The sequence below is a fragment of the Oncorhynchus mykiss genome, chromosome 18, assembly GCF_013265735.2.
Source record: "Oncorhynchus mykiss isolate Arlee chromosome 18, USDA_OmykA_1.1, whole genome shotgun sequence".
In the NCBI taxonomy this organism is placed as follows: domain Eukaryota; kingdom Metazoa; phylum Chordata; class Actinopteri; order Salmoniformes; family Salmonidae; genus Oncorhynchus; species Oncorhynchus mykiss.
In genome coordinates, this window is record NC_048582.1 from 58,373,359 (window position 1) to 58,390,586 (window position 17,228).

Sequence of the window (17,228 nt, forward strand, 5' to 3'; positions counted from 1 at the left end):
CCCCATCCTCCACCTCGATCCTCTACCCCATCCTCCACCTCTATCCTCTACCCCATCCTTTACCCCATCCTCCACCTCTATCCTCTACCCCATCCTCCACCTCTATCCTCTACCCCATCCTCCACCTCTATCCTCTACCCCATCCTCTCCACCTCTATCCTCTACCCCATCCTCCACCTCTATCCTCTACCCCATCCTCCACCTCTATCCTCTACCCCATCCTCTACCCCATCCTCCACCTCTATCCTCTACCCCATCCTCCACCTCTATCCTCTACCCCATCCTCCACCTCTATCCTCTACCCCATCCTCCACCTCTATCCTCTACCCCATCCTCCACCTCTATCCTCTACCCCATCCTCTCCACCTCTATCCTCTACCCCAACCTCTCCACCTCTATCCTCTACCCCATCCTCCACCTCTATCCTCTACCCCATCCTCCACCTCTATCCTCTACCCCATCCTCCACCTCTATCCTCTACCCCATCCTCCACCTCTATCCTCTACCCCATCCTCCACCTCTATCCTCTACCCCATCCTCTCCACCTCTATCCTCTACCCCAACCTCTCCACCTCTATCCTCTACCCCATCCTCCACCTCTATCCTCTACCCCATCCTCTACCCCATCCTCCACCTCTATCCTCTACCCCATCCTCCACCTCTATCCTCTACCCCATCCTCCACCTCTATCCTCTACCCCATCCTCTCCACCTCTATCCTCTACCCCAACCTCTCCACCTCTATCCTCTACCCCATCCTCCACCTCTATCCTCTACCCCATCCTCCACCTCTATCCTCTACCCCATCCTCTCCACCTCTATCCTCTACCCCAACCTCTCCACCTCTATCCTCTACCCCATCCTCCACCTCTATCCTCTACCCCATCCTCCACCTCTATCCTCTACCCCATCCTCTCCACCTCTATCCTCTACCCCAACCTCTCCACCTCTATCCTCTACCCCATCCTCCACCTCTATCCTCTACCCCATCCTCTACCCCATCCTCCACCTCTATCCTCTACCCCATCCTCCACCTCTATCCTCTACCCCATCCTCCACCTCTATCCTCTTCCCCATCCTCCACCTCTATCCTCTACCCCATCCTCTCCACCTCTATCCTCTACCCCAACCTCTCCACCTCTATCCTCTACCCCATCCTCCACCTTTATCCTCCCAAGCCCCTCTGTGATGATTTGATTGGCTCTTACATAATCTGTCTGGTTAGAATGTAAACAGAGTTAAAGACAACACATAGCAGAGGGGAGGCTTCCAAGATCTAGACAGACAAAGAATTATCAACAGATCAATACCAGACTCCGCCTGGTAGCCATAGCTGGTAATGATACAGGCCAGGCAAGTAGAATCTTTAAATAAAATGTTATATCATAGGTCCCTTTTGATGCATATACCTTTTTATTACACCAACTGATCTTTGGAAGATTCTTCTCAGGTTTACATAGGTCATTTTCTGAGAGCGACGTGCTTTGATAAAGTGAAAAACAGACTGTACTGTCCCTCACTCTGAATGTGAGCCCGCGACACCATGTCTGCATCCCAATTGGCTATCTACTCACTACGTACAGTAGTGTGCCCTATGGTCCCTTACATGGGCCCTCATCAAAAGTAGTCACTTTATAGGGAATAGGGTGCCATGGCATTGGAGATCCATTCCATGAATCACCCAGCCTCACCCAGCCTCAACCTGCCCCCTATCCCACCCTTGCCCTACCCAGCAGACAGGTCTTCTCACCTGCATCTCGTTCATGCTCATGATGGTCCTGGAGGGCCTCTGTGTCCCCAGGCGATACCTCAGGCCCTCCTCCAGAGACATGCCATAGAACTGGCTGTAGTTTCCTGCCCGCCAGCTAGGGAGAGAGAGGAAAGTCAGGGCAGTGAGTGTAAAATATGTGTGTATGTGTGGTTGCGTGTGTTTTTAAAACTTCTTCAGGATTGGTGGATCCCCTGCGGGACGGTTGAGCTAACGTAGGCTAATGCGATTAGCATGAGGTTGTAAGTAACAAGAACATTTCCCAGGACATAGATATATCTAATATTGGCAGAAAGCTTAAATTATTGTTGATCTAACTGCACTGTCCAATTTACAGTAGCTATTACTGTCACGATCGTCGTAAGAAGCGGACCAAAGCGCAGCGTGAAATGAATACATGTTCTATATTTAATGAAGAAAGAACACTAAAACAAACTTACAAAACAACAAAGATGATGGTAAAAAAATAAAAAATAACAGGTTGTTTTTTTCTTTGTATTATCTTTAACCAGATCAAATGAGTTATATTCTCCTACATTCCTTTCACATTTCCACAAACTTCAAAGTGTTTCCTTTCAAATGGTACCAATAATATGCATATCCTTGCTTTAAGGGCCTGAGCTACAGGCAGTTAGATTTGGGTATGTCATTTTAGTCGAAAATTGAAAAAAAGGGTCCGATCCTTAAGAGTTTTTTTTTAAAGTGCCCTTACCCAAAGTTTCCTCTGTTGACAGCCTGGATCATATCATTCTCTATCAGACAGGCATGCTGCTCACACTCCCAACGGCCAGTTGTTCCACACGTGCTGTAGGAGGTAGAGAAGGGGAGGGGGAGAAGAGCAGAGAGAGAGGAGAGAGGTGCAGATAAAGAGGGGGAAGATGAATGAAGAGGGCAGCACAGAGAGGGTACAAGAGTTCAAGTTAGAATGGACAGGGGTCAGAACTCAGAACACTGCTTTAGATTCATAGATAATGGTGCCACATTTTATTCATTATAATAATTGGAAGTCTACTACTGTACTGCACAGACTGTAGTTCAAGTGATTGATGTAATTTACTGTACAAAAGCACAACTGACCGTTGTCCACTGTTGTGAAGTAATGAGGCTGAATTAACGGAAGGAACAAGGAAAGCCAACAGTCAATATAGAGAGAACATTTCAAAAATAAAACATGTATAAGAAGCTACACTGTATAGCCTAATTCCCCAGGGAGAGACTGAACAAGATGAACACGGGACTTGGCAAAGGGAGAGGGAAAAGAGAGAGAGAGAGGAGAGAGAATGAAGGGATGAAGAAGGGGCCTTTTAAGGCAACAGATCACAGAAAAATGTCCATTTTTAGTCCTAAGGAACCAGGGGGGAGTGAATACTAACCAGTCTGATGGGCGTGATAAGTAGATATTGAAACATGACCACATAACATTTTTGTGATCCACTGAAAGAGAGCATTTCTACTGTCTGTGCTGTGCTGAGTCACTGCGGGGAGGGAGGTGTGTGTGCCATGGCCACCTGAAACAACTAGTAGCTGGACAAACACACATACAGTACAGTACAGTCATAGGCCAAAATCACACATTATCCCCTAGTGCACTCCTTTTGATCAGGGTCTATTAGGTTATGGTCAAAAGTAGTGTACTATGTAGGGCATGTGGTGTCATTTGGGACACAGACACGAAGTTTGATAGGCCTACTGTACAACATACTGAAAGGAAGAGAGTGGGATGTAGATATACATTACCATGATAACAACTCCTTAAACCAGCTTTATCTAATATGTTTAGGGTCTGACACCCATAGACTTGCCATAAACATTCACACTAGCTCATGATTCCTAATAGCAATCTATGTATTCACAAGGAGTTGCAGTGCATACTCACACAGGTGGTTCATATACAGTAATGTCTAAAGAAAGATGATGAGGATGACTTAACTTCTTACCTTATCATTATCTTAAGATAATACTAACCCTATCTCTGGTGCTATCTAGAACGTAAAAGGGTTCTTCGGCTGTCCCCATAGGAGAACCCTTTGTAGAACCCTTTTTGGTTCCAGGTAGAACCCTTTCCACAGAGGGGTATTAGAAAGAGGTTTCTGGGTGTCTGTGTATTAGAAAGAGGTTTCCAGGTGTCTGTGTATTAGAAAGAGGTTTCCGGGTGTCTGTGTATTAGAAAGAGGTTTCCAGGTGTCTTTGTGTTAGAAAGAGGTTTCCAGGTGTCTGTGTATTAGAAAGAGGTTTCCAGGTGTCTGTGTATTAGAAAGAGGTTTCCAGGTGTCTGTGTATTAGAAAGAGGTTTCCAGGTGTCTGTGTATTAGAAAGAGGTTTCCAGGTGTCTGTGTATTAGAAAGAGGTTTCCAGGTGTCTGTGTATTAGAAAGAGGTTTCCAGGTGTCTGTGTATTAGAAAGAGGTTTCCAGGTGTCTGTGTATTAGAAAGAGGTTTCCAGGTGTCTGTGTATTAGAAAGAGGTTTCCAGGTGTCTGTGTATTAGAAAGAGGTTTCTGGGTGTCTGTGTATTAGAAAGAGGTTTCCAGGTGTCTGTGTATTAGAAAGAGGTTTCCGGGTGTCTGTGTATTAGAAAGAGGTTTCCAGGTGTCTGTGTATTAGAAAGAGGTTTCTGGGTGTCTGTGTATTAGAAAGAGGTTTCCAGGTGTCTGTGTATTAAAAAGAGGTTTCCGGTTGTCTGTACTAGAAAGAGGTTTCCAGGTGTTTGTGTATTAGAAAGAGGTTTCCAGGTGTCTGTGTATTAGAAAGAGGTTTCCGGGTGTCTGTGTATTAGAAAGAGGTTTCCAGGTGTCTGTGTATTAGAAAGAGGTTTCCAGGTGTCTGTGTATTAGAAAGAGGTTTCCGGGTGTCTGTGTATTAGAAAGAGGTTTCCAGGTGTCTGTGTATTAGAAAGAGGTTTCTGGGTGTCTGTGTATCAGAAAGAGGTTTCCAGGTGTCTGTGTATTAGAAAGAGGTTTCCAGGTGTCTTTGTGTTAGAAAGAGGTTTCCAGGTGTCTGTGTATTAGAAAGAGGTTTCCAGGTGTCTGTGTATTAGAAAGAGGTTTCCAGGTGTCTGTGTATTAGAAAGAGGTTTCCATGTGTCTGTGTATAAGAAAGAGGTTTCCAGGTGTCTGTGTGTTAGAGAGTTTTCCAGGTGTCTGTACTAGAAAGAGGTTTCCAGGTGTCTGTGTGTTAGAAATTGTTTCAAGTGTCTGTGTGTTAGAAAGTGGTTCCAAGTGTATTGACATGTTAGACAGATGTTGTCCAGGTGTATTGGCATGTTAGACAGATGTTTTCCAGGTGTATTGACATGTTAGAGAGATGTTGTCCAGGTGTATTGACATGTTAGAGAGATGTTGTCCAGGTGTATTGACATGTTAGACAGATGTTTTCCAGGTGTATTGACATGTTAGACAGATGTTATCTAAGGTGTATTGACATGTTAGAGAGATGTTGTCCAGGTGTATTGACATGTTAGAGAGATGTTGTCCAGGTGTATTGACATGTTAGAGAGATGTTGTCCAGGTGTATTGACATGTTAGAGAGATGTTGTCCAGGTGTATTGACCAGATAGACAGATGTTGTCCAGGTGTATTGACCAGATAGACAGATGTTGTCCAGGGCGTCTGTATTGACATGTTAGAGAGATGTTGTCCAGGTGTATTGACATGTTAGAGAGATGTTGTCCAGGTGTATTGACATGTTAGAGAGATGTTGTCCAGGTGTATTGACATGTTAGAGAGATGTTGTCCAGGTGTATTGACATGTTAGAGAGATGTTGTCCAGGTGTATTGACCAGATAGACAGATGTTGTCCAGGGCGTCTATATTGACATGTTAGAGAGATGTTGTCCAGGTGTATTGACCAGATAGACAGATGATGTCCAGGTGTATTGACATGTTAGACAGATGTTGTCCAGGTGTATTGACATGTTAGAGAGATGTTTTCCAGGTGTATTGACATGTTAGACAGATGTTGTCCAGGTGTATTGACATGTTAGAGAGATGTTTTCCAGGTGTATTGACATGTTAGACAGATGTTGTCCAGGTGTATTGACATGTTAGAGAGATGTTTTCCAGGTGTATTGACATGTTAGAGAGATGTTGTCCAGGTGTATTGACATGTTAGACAGATGTTGTCCAGGTGTATTGACATGTTAGAGAGATGTTGTCCAGGTGTATTGACCAGATAGACAGATGTTGCCCAGGTGTATTGACCAGATAGACAGATGTTGCCCAGGTGTATTGACCAGATAGACAGATGTTGTCCAGGTGTATTGACCAGATAGACAGATGTTGTCCAGGTGTATTGACCAGATAGACAGATGTTGCCCAGGTGTATTGACCAGATAGAAAGATGTTGTCCAGGTGTATTGACCAGATAGACAGATGTTGTCCAGGTGTATTGACCAGATAGACAGATGTTGTCCAGGGCGTCTGTATTGACATGTTAGAGAGATGTTGCCCAGGTGTATTGACCAGATAGACAGATGTTGTCCAGGTGTATTGACCAGATAGACAGATGTTGTCCAGGTGTATTGACATGTTAGAGAGATGTTGTCCAGGTGTATTGACATGTTAGACAGATGTTTTCCAGGTGTATTGACATGTTAGACAGATGTTGCCCAGGTGTATTGACCAGATAGACAGATGTTGTCCAGGTGTATTGACCAGATAGACAGATGTTGTCCAGGTGTATTGACCAGATAGACAGATGTTGTCCAGGTGTATTGACCAGATAGACAGATGTTGTCCAGGTGTATTGACCAGATAGACAGATGTTGCCCAGGTGTATTGACCAGATAGACAGATGTTGCCCAGGTGTATTGACCAGATAGACAGATGTTGCCCAGGTCATCTGTATTGACATGTTAGATAGATGTTGTCCAGGTGTATTGACATGTTAGACAGATGTTGCCCAGGTGTATTGACCAGATAGACAGATGTTGTCCAGGTGTATTGACCAGATAGACAGATGTTGTCCAGGTGTATTGACCAGATAGACAGATGTTGTCCAGGTGTATTGACCAGATAGAAAGATGTTGTCCAGGTGTATTGACCAGATAGACAGATGTTGTCCAGGTGTATTGACATGTTAGAGAGATGTTGCCCAGGTGTATTAACCAGATAGACAGATGATGTCCAGGTGTATTGGCCAGATAGACAGATGTTGTCCAGGTGTATTGACCAGATAGACAGATGTTGTCCAGGTGTATTGACCAGATAGACAGATGTTGTCCAGGTGTATTGACCAGATAGAAAGATGTTGTCCAGGTGTATTGACCAGATAGACAGATGTTGTCCAGGTGTATTGACATGATAGACAGATGTTGTCCAGGGCGTCTGTATTGACATGTTAGAGAGATGTTGCCCAGGTGTATTGACCAGATAGACAGATGATGTCCAGGTGTATTGACCAGATAGACAGATGTTGTCCAGGTGTATTGACCAGATAGACAGATGTTGTCCAGGTGTATTGACCAGATAGACAGATGTTGCCCAGGTCGTCTGTATTGACATGTTAGACACATGTTTTCCAGGTGTATTGACATGTTAGAGAGATGTTGTCCAGGTGTATTGACCAGATAGACAGATGATGTCCAGGTGTATTGACATGTTAGACAGATGTTTTCCAGGTGTATTGACATGTTAGAGAGATGTTGTCCAGGTGTATTGACATGTTAGAGAGATGTTGTCCAGGTGTATTGACATGTTAGACAGATGTTGTCCAGGTGTATTGACATGTTAGACAGATGTTGTCCAGGTGTATTGACATGTTAGACAGATGTTTTCCAGGTGTATTGACAAGTTAGAGAGATGTTGTCCAGGTGTATTGACCAGATAGACAGATGTTGACCAGGTGTATTGACCAGATAGACAGATGTTGCCCAGGTGTATTGACCAGATAGACAGATGTTGTCCAGGTGTATTGACCAGATAGACAGATGTTGTCCAGGTGTATTGACCAGATAGACAGATGTTGTCCAGGTGTATTGACCAGATAGAAAGATGTTGTCCAGGTGTATTGACCAGATAGACAGATGTTGTCCAGGTGTATTGACATGATAGACAGATATTGTCCAGGGCGTCTGTATTGACATGTTAGAGAGATGTTGCCCAGGTGTATTGACCAGATAGACAGATGATGTCCAGGTGTATTGACCAGATAGACAGATGTTGTCCAGGTGTATTGACCAGATAGACAGATGTTGTCCAGGTGTATTGACCAGATAGACAGATGTTGCCCAGGTCGTCTGTATTGACATGTTAGACAGATGTTTTCCAGGTGTATTGACATGTTAGAGAGATGTTGTCCAGGTGTATTGACCAGATAGACAGATGATGTCCAGGTGTATTGACATGTTAGACAGATGTTTTCCAGGTGTATTGACATGTTAGAGAGATGTTGTCCAGGTGTATTGACATGTTAGAGAGATGTTGTCCAGGTGTATTGACATGTTAGACAGATGTTTTCCAGGTGTATTGACATGTTAGACAGATGTTGTCCAGGTGTATTGACATGTTAGACAGATGTTTTCCAGGTGTATTGACAAGTTAGAGAGATGTTGTCCGGGTGTATTGACCAGATAGACAGATGTTGACCAGGTGTATTGACCAGATAGACAGATGTTGCCCAGGTGTATTGACCAGATAGACAGATGTTGTCCAGGTGTATTGACCAGATAGACAGATGTTGTCCAGGTGTATTGACCAGATAGACAGATGTTGTCCAGGTGTATTGACCAGATAGACAGATGTTGTCCAGGTGTATTGACCAGATAGACAGATGTTATCCAGTTGTATTGACCAGATAGAAAGATGTTGTCCAGGTGTATTGACCAGATAGACAGATGTTGCCCAGGGCGTCTGTATTGACATGTTAGAGAGATGTTGCAAAGGTGTATTGACCAGATAGACAGATGTTGTCCAGGTATATTGACCAGATAGACAGATGTTGTCCAGGTGTATTGACCAGATAGAAAGATGTTGTCCAGGTGTATTGACCAGATAGACAGATGTTGTCCAGGTGTATTGACCAGATAGACAGATGTTGTCCAGGTGTATTGACCAGATAGACAGATGTTGTCCAGGTGTATTGACCAGATAGACAGATGTTGCCCAGGTGTATTGACCAGATAGACAGATGTTGCCCAGGTGTATTGACCAGATAGACAGATGTTGCCCAGGTCGTCTGTATTGACATGTTAGATAGATGTTGTCCAGGTGTATTGACCAGATAGACAGATGTTGCCCAGGTGTATTGACCAGATAGACAGATGTTGTCCAGGTGTATTGACCAGATAGACAGATGTTGTCCAGGTGTATTGACCAGATAGACAGATGTTGTCCAGGTGTATTGACCAGATAGAAAGATGTTGTCCAGGTGTATTGACCAGATAGACAGATGTTGTCCAGGTGTATTGACCAGATAGACAGATGTTGTCCAGGTGTATTGACCAGATAGACAGATGTTGCCCAGGTGTATTGACCAGATAGACAGATGTTGCCCAGGTGTATTGACCAGATAGACAGATGTTGCCCAGGTCGTCTGTATTGACATGTTAGATAGATGTTGTCCAGGTGTATTGACCAGATAGACAGATGTTGCCCAGGTGTATTGACCAGATAGACAGATGTTGCCCAGGTCGTCTGTATTGACATGTTAGACAGATGTTTTCCAGGTGTATTGACCAGATAGACAGATGTTGCCCAGGTGTATTGACCAGATAGACAGATGTTGCCCAGGTCGTCTGTATTGACATGTTAGACAGATGTTGTCCTGGTGTATTGACATGTTAGACAGATGATGTCCAGGTGTATTGACATGTTAGACAGATGTTTTCCAGGTGTATTGACATGTTAGAGAGATGTTGTCCAGGTGTATTGACCAGATAGACAGATGTTGTCCAGGTGTATTGACCAGATAGACAGATGTTGTCCAGGTGTATTGACATGTTAGAGAGATGTTGTCCAGGTGTATTGACCAGATAGACAGATGTTGCCCAGGTGTATTGACCAGATAGACAGATGTTGCCCAGGTCATCTGTATTGACATGTTAGATAGATGTTGTCCAGGTGTATTGACATGTTAGACAGATGTTGCCCAGGTGTATTGACCAGATAGACAGATGTTGTCCAGGTGTATTGACCAGATAGACAGATGTTGTCCAGGTGTATTGACCAGATAGACAGATGTTGTCCAGGTGTATTGACCAGATAGACAGATGTTGTCCAGGTGTATTGACCAGATAGACAGATGTTGCCCAGGTGTATTGACCAGATAGACAGATGTTGCCCAGGTGTATTGACCAGATAGACAGATGTTGCCCAGGTCGTCTGTATTGACATGTTAGATAGATGTTGTCCAGGTGTATTGACCAGATAGACAGATGTTGCCCAGGTGTATTGACCAGATAGACAGATGTTGCCCAGGTCGTCTGTATTGACATGTTAGACAGATGTTTTCCAGGTGTATTGACCAGATAGACAGATGTTGCCCAGGTGTATTGACCAGATAGACAGATGTTGCCCAGGTCGTCTGTATTGACATGTTAGACAGATGTTGTCCAGGTGTATTGACATGTTATACAGATGATGTCCAGGTGTATTGACATGTTAGACAGATGTTTTCCAGGTGTATTGACATGTTAGAGAGATGTTGTCCAGGTGTATTGACCAGATAGACAGATGTTGTCCAGGTGTATTGACCAGATAGACAGATGTTGTCCAGGTGTATTGACATGTTAGAGAGATGTTGTCCAGGTGTATTGACCAGATAGACAGATGTTGCCCAGGTGTATTGACCAGATAGACAGATGTTGCCCAGGTCATCTGTATTGACATGTTAGATAGATGTTGTCCAGGTGTATTGACATGTTAGACAGATGTTGCCCAGGTGTATTGACCAGATAGACAGATGTTGTCCAGGTGTATTGACCAGATAGACAGATGTTGTCCAGGTGTATTGACCAGATAGACAGATGTTGTCCAGGTGTATTGACCAGATAGACAGATGTTGTCCAGGTGTATTGACCAGATAGACAGATGTTGCCCAGGTGTATTGACCAGATAGACAGATGTTGCCCAGGTGTATTGACCAGATAGACAGATGTTGCCCAGGTCGTCTGTATTGACATGTTAGATAGATGTTGTCCAGGTGTATTGACCAGATAGACAGATGTTGCCCAGGTGTATTGACCAGATAGACAGATGTTGCCCAGGTCGTCTGTATTGACATGTTAGACAGATGTTTTCCAGGTGTATTGACCAGATAGACAGATGTTGCCCAGGTGTATTGACCAGATAGACAGATGTTGCCCAGGTCGTCTGTATTGACATGTTAGACAGATGTTGTCCAGGTGTATTGACATGTTATACAGATGATGTCCAGGTGTATTGACATGTTAGACAGATGTTTTCCAGGTGTATTGACATGTTAGAGAGATGTTGTCCAGGTGTATTGACCAGATAGACAGATGTTGTCCAGGTGTATTGACCAGATAGACAGATGTTGTCCAGGTGTATTGACATGTTAGAGAGATGTTGTCCAGGTGTATTGACCAGATAGACAGATGTTGTCCAGGTGTATTGACATGTTAGAGAGATGTTGTCCAGGTATATTGACCAGATAGACAGATGATGTCCAGGTGTATTGACCAGATAGACAGATGTTGTCCAGGTGTATTGACCAGATAGACAGATGTTGCCCAGGTGTATTGACCAGATAGACAGATGTTGCCCAGGTGTATTGACCAGATAGACAGATGATGTCCAGGTGTATTGACATGTTAGACAGATGTTTTCCAGGTGTATTGACATGTTAGAGAGATGTTGTCCAGGTGTATTGACATGTTAGAGAGATTTTGTCCAGGTGTATTGACATGTTAGAGAGATGTTGTCCAGGTGTATTGACCAGATAGACAGATGTTGTCCAGGTGTATTGACATGATAGACAGATGTTGTCCAGGTGTATTGACCAGATAGACAGATGTTGTCCAGGTGTATTGACCAGATAGACAGATGTTGTCCAGGTGTATTGACCAGATAGACAGATGTTGTCCAGGTGTATTGACCAGATAGACAGATGTTGTCCAGGTGTATTGACATGTTATACAGATGTTGTCCAGGTGTATTGACCAGATAGACAGATGTTGTCCAGGTGTATTGACATGATAGACAGATGTTGTCCAGGTGTATTGACATGTTAGACAGATGTTGTCCAGGTTTATTGACCAGATAGACAGATGTTGTCCAGGGCGTCTGTATTGACATGTTAGACAGATGTTGCCCAGGTGTATTGACCAAATAGACAGATGTTGTCCAGGTGTATTGACATGTTAGACAGATGTTGCCCAGGTGTATTGACATGTTAGACAGATGTTGTCCAGGTGTATTGACATGTTAGACAGATGTTGTCCAGGTATATTGACCAGATAGACAGATGTTGTCCAGGTGTATTGACATGTTAGAGAGATGTTGTCCAGGTGTATTGACATGTTAGACAGATGTTGTCCAGGTATATTGACCAGATAGACAGATGTTGTCCAGGTGTATTGACATGTTAGAGAGATGTTGTCCAGGTGTATTGACATGTTAGACAGATGTTGTCCAGGTGTATTGACATGTTAGACAGATGTTTTCCAGGTGTATTGACATGTTAGAGAGATGTTGTCCAGGTGTATTGACCAGATAGGCAGATGTTGTCCAGGTGTATTGACCAGATAGAGAGATGTTGTCCAGGTGTATTGACCAGATAGACAAATGTTGTCATGGGCGTCTGTATTGACATGTTAGACAGATGTTGCCCAGGTGTATTGACCAGATAGACAGATGTTGTCCAGGTGTATTGACCAGATAGACAGATGTTGCCCAGGTCGTCTGTATTGACATGTTAGACAGATGTTGTCCAGGTGTTTTGACATGTTAGACAGATGTTGTTCAGGTGTATTGGCATGTCAGAGAGATGTTGCCCAGGTGTATTGGCATGTCAGATAGATGTTGCCCAGGTGTATTGGCATGTCAAGATGTTGCCCAGGTGTATTGGCATGTCAGAGAGATGTTGCCCAGGTGTATTGGCATGTCAGAGAGATGTTGCCCAGGTGTATTGGCATGTCAGAGAGATGTTGCCCAGGTGTATTTGCATGTTAGATCTCAGACTGCATGTTGTATCCCAGACTAACCAACAGTTATTCTGTAATCAGTAGAACATAAGTGTGTGAATTACAGTGGGTGTAAAGTTTGGTGGGGTATCTGTACTTTACTTTACTACTGATATTTTTGACTACTTTTACTTCACTACATTCATAAAGAACTTTTGACTCAATACATTTTCCCTGACATCCAAAAGTACTCATTACATTTTGAATGCTTGGCAGGACAGGAAAATTGTCTAATTCACACACTTATCAAGAGAACATCCTTGGTCATCCCTACTGCCTCTGATCTGGTGGACTCACTAAACAGAGAACATCCCTGGTCATCCCTACTGCCTCTGATCTGGTGGACTCACTAAACAGAGAACATCCCTGGTCATCCCTACTGCCTCTGATCTGGTGGACTCACTAAACAGAGAACATCCCTGGTCATCCCCACTGCCTCTGATCTGGCGGACTCACTAAACAGAGAACATCCCTGGTCATCCCTACTGCCTCTGATCTGGTGGACTCACTAAACAGAGAACATCCCTGGTCATCCCCACTGCCTCTGATCTGGTGGACTCACTAAACAGAGAACATCCCTGGTCATCCCTACTGCCTCTGATCTGGTGGACTCACTAAACAGAGAACATCCCTGGTCATCCCCACTGCCTCTGATCTGGCGGACTCACTAAACAGAGAACATCCCTGGTCATCCCTACTGCCTCTGATCTGGTGGACTCACTAAACAGAGAACATCCCTGGTCATCCCTACTGCCTCTGATCTGGCGGACTCACTAAACAGAGAACATCCCTGGTCATCCCCACTGCCTCTGATCTGGTGGACTCACTAAACAGAGAACATCCCTGGTCATCCCTACTGCCTCTGATCTGGTGGACTCACTAAACAGAGAACATCCTTGGTCATCCCCACTGCCTCTGATCTGGCGGACTCACTAAACAGAGAACATCCCTGGTCATCCCTACTGCCTCTGATCTGGTGGACTCACTAAACAGAGAACATCCCTGGTCATCCCTACTGCCTCTGATCTGGTGGACTCACTAAACAGAGAACATCCCTGGTCATCCCTACTGCCTCTGATCTGGCGGACTCACTAAACAGAGAACATCCCTGGTCATCCCTACTGCCTCTGATCTGGCGGACTCACTAAACAGAGAACATCCCTGGTCATCCCTACTGCCTCTGATCTGGTGGACTCACTAAACAGAGAACATCCCTGGTCATCCCTACTGCCTCTGATCTGGCGGACTCACTAAACAGAGAACATCCCTGGTCATCCCCACTGCCTCTGATCTGGTGGACTCACTAAACAGAGAACATCCCTGGTCATCCCTACTGCCTCTGATCTGGTGGACTCACTAAACAGAGAACATCCCTGGTCATCCCTACTGTCTTTGATCTGGCAGACTCACTAAACAGAGAACATCCCTGGTCATCCCTACTGCCTCTGATCTGGTGGACTCACTAAACAGAGAACATCCCTGGTCATCCCTACTGTCTTTGATCTGGCAGACTCACTAAACAGAGAACATCCCTGGTCATCCCTACTGCCTCTGATCTGGTGGACTCACTAAACAGAGAACATCCCTGGTCATCCCTACTGTCTTTGATCTGGTGGACTCACTAAACAGAGAACATCCCTGGTCATCCCTACTGCCTCTGATCTGGCAGACTCACTAAACAGAGAACATCCCTGGTCATCCCTACTGCCTCTGATCTGGCAGACTCACTAAACAGAGAACATCCTTGGTCATCCCTACTGCCTCTGATCTGGTGGACTCACTAAACAGAGAACATCCTTGGTCATCCCTACTGCCTCTGATCTGGTGGACTCACTAAACAGAGAACATCCTTGGTCATCCCTACTGCCTCTGATCTGGCGGACTCACTAAACAGAGAACATCCTTGGTCATCCCTACTGCCTCTGATCTGGTGGACTCACTAAACAGAGAACATCCTTGGTCATCCCTACTGCCTCTGATCTGGTGGACTCACTAAACAGAGAACATCCTTGGTCCTCCCTACTGCCTCTGATCTGGCAGACTCACTAAACACTTGCTTTGTTTGTACATTATTTGTTGAACTGTGCCCCTGGCTGTCCGTAAATGGAAAAAAAAAACCAATACAATTGTGTCGTCTGGTTTACTTAATATAAGAAATGTTTAATGATTTATACTACTTTTGATACTTAAGTACATTTCAAACCAAATACTTTTAGTAGTACTATAGAAGTATAGTAGTAATATAATAGTATAGACGTGTAGTAGTACTTTAGTAGTAAAGAAGCATAGTAGTAGTATAGTACTATATAAGTAAATTAGTACTATAATATTATAGAAGCATAGTAGTACTATAGTAGTATAGAAGCGTAGTAGTACTATAGCAGTATAGAAGCACAGTAGTATTATAGTACTATAGAAGTATAGTAGTAATATAATAGAATATAAGTGTAGTAGTACTATAGTACTATAGTAGAATAGTAGTACTATAGCAGTATATAAGTTTAGTAGTAATATAATAGTGTTGATGTATAGTATTACTATAGTAGTATAAGTATAGTAGCACTATAGTTGTATAGTACTATTGTAGTATAGAAGAATAGAAGTACTATAGTACTGTACAAGTACAGTAGGACTATAGTAGTAAATAAGTGCAGTAGTACTATAGTAGTATAGAAGTACAGTAGTACTATAGTAGTATAGAAGTACTGTAGTACTATAGCAGTATATAAGTATACCAGTACAGTAGTACTATAGTGCTATAGAAGTATAGTAGTAGTATAGTAGTATAGAAGAATAGTAGTACTATAGTACTCTAGAATAATAGTAGTACTATTGTAGTATAGTACCACTATAGTAGTATAGAAGTATAGTAGTACTACAGTAGTATGGAAGTGTAGTAGTACTATAGTAATACATACGCATAGTAGTACTATTGTAGTGTAGAAGTGCATTAGTACTATATCAGTATAGAAGTATATCAGTACTATAGTATTATAGAAGTACAGTAGTACTATAAAAGTATAGTAGTACTATAGTAGTATAGAAGTATATTAGTAATATACACTACCATTCAAAAGTTTGGGGTCACTTCGACATTTTCTTGTTTTTGAAAGAAAAGCACATTTTTTGTCCATTAAAATAACATCAAATTGATCAGAAATACAGTGTAGACATTGTTAATGTTGTAAATTACTATCGGAGCTGGAAACGGCAGATGTTTTATGGAATATATACATAGGTGTACAGAGGCCCATTATCAGTGACCATCACTCCTCTGTTCCAATGGCATGTTGTGTTACCTAATCCAAATTGATCATTTTAAAAAGCTAATTGATCATTAGAAACCCTTTTGCAATTATGTTAGCACAGCTGAAAACTGTTGTTCTTATTAAAGGAGCAATAAACTGGCCTTTAGACTAGTTGAGTATCTGGAGCATCAGCATTTGTGGGTTGGATTACAGGCTCAAAATGGCAAGAAACAAATAACTTTCTTCTGAAACTTGTCAGTCTATTCTTGTTCTGAGAAATGAAGGCTATTCCATGCGAGAAATTGCCAAGAAACTGAAGATCTCGTACAACACTGAGTACTACTCCCTTCACAGAACAACGCAAACGGGAACTAACCAGAATAGAAAGAGGAGTGGGAGGTCCCGGTGCATAACCGAGCAAGAAGACAAGTACATTAGAGTGTCAGTTTAAGAAACAGATGCCTCACAAGTCCTCAACAGGCAGCTTTATTAAATAGTACCGCAAAACACCAGTCTCAACATGAAGAGTGAAGAGGCGACTCCGGGATGCTGGCCTTCTAGGCAGAGTTCCTCTGTCCAGTGTCTGTGTTCTTTTGCCCGTCTTAATCTTTTCTTTTTATTGGCCAGTCTGAGATATGGCTTTTTCTTTGCAACTCTGCCTAGAAGGCCAGCATCCCGGAGTTGCCTCTTCACTGTTGAGACTGGTGTTTTACGGGTACTATTTAATGAAGCTGCCAGTTGAGGATAATAGTTAGAGTTAGAATAATAGAATACACAAGGTGCAATTTTGAAATGTGGTTGAAAAAAACAGCAGTTTTTTTCCTGTCAGTCACTGATAGTCAGTCAATTAGCCCATGTCAGCAATACTTTTTTAGATTTCTAAGTTAGCTGACTGCTACACTATCTAAATGTCACGTGTGCACCCTCTCCGGCCTCTAGGTCACCAGGCTGCACGTTATGGGGCACATCTGTCAACATCGTTACGCACACCTGCTCATCATCAGACTCACCTGGACTCCATCACTTCCCTGATTACCTTGCCTATATATGTCACTCCCTTTGGTTCCCCAGGCGT

At 43.3% G+C, this 17,228-nt stretch overlaps 1 protein-coding gene and 4 long non-coding RNA genes across 10 annotated transcripts in view; 4 read left to right on the plus strand and 1 right to left on the minus strand.

The window, feature by feature from the left end:
* LOC110496601 (tubulointerstitial nephritis antigen-like 1) overlaps positions 1–17,228 on the minus strand; it is a 63,409-nt gene that overhangs the window by 23,832 nt on the left and 22,349 nt on the right. For all 3 annotated transcript variants that reach the window (XM_036953358.1, XM_036953359.1, XM_036953357.1), the window contains 2 exons: positions 2,480–2,572; positions 1,750–1,864 (listed from right to left, as the gene is read on the minus strand). In XM_036953358.1, coding sequence (XP_036809253.1) covers positions 1,750–1,864; positions 2,480–2,572 — 208 coding nt within the window. The remainder of the gene's footprint in view (positions 1–1,749; positions 1,865–2,479; positions 2,573–17,228) is intronic.
* LOC118941193 lies at positions 5,337–9,893 on the plus strand. Of its 3 annotated transcripts, none has more exons than XR_005037517.1 (5): positions 5,337–5,405; positions 7,319–7,542; positions 9,562–9,657; positions 9,690–9,721; positions 9,823–9,893. It is a non-coding gene; the product is annotated as an uncharacterized LOC118941193 (long non-coding RNA). The 3 variants fall into 3 exon arrangements; XR_005037519.1 differs by lacking the exon at positions 5,337–5,405 and adding an exon at positions 6,995–7,121; XR_005037518.1 differs by lacking the exon at positions 5,337–5,405 and adding an exon at positions 7,291–7,318 and having other exon boundaries at positions 7,351–7,542; positions 9,823–9,891.
* LOC118941195 lies at positions 9,957–10,692 on the plus strand. 2 transcript variants are annotated; one of them, XR_005037522.1, is made up of 4 exons: positions 9,957–9,982; positions 10,350–10,445; positions 10,478–10,509; positions 10,611–10,692. It is a non-coding gene; the product is annotated as an uncharacterized LOC118941195 (long non-coding RNA). The 2 variants fall into 2 exon arrangements; XR_005037521.1 differs by lacking the exon at positions 9,957–9,982 and having other exon boundaries at positions 10,347–10,445.
* On the plus strand, positions 10,745–11,293 carry LOC118941196. The gene is made up of 3 exons (XR_005037523.1): positions 10,745–10,770; positions 11,138–11,233; positions 11,266–11,293. It is a non-coding gene; the product is annotated as an uncharacterized LOC118941196 (long non-coding RNA).
* Positions 11,938–12,606, plus strand: LOC118941194. The gene is made up of 4 exons (XR_005037520.1): positions 11,938–11,969; positions 12,071–12,166; positions 12,199–12,262; positions 12,556–12,606. It is a non-coding gene; the product is annotated as an uncharacterized LOC118941194 (long non-coding RNA).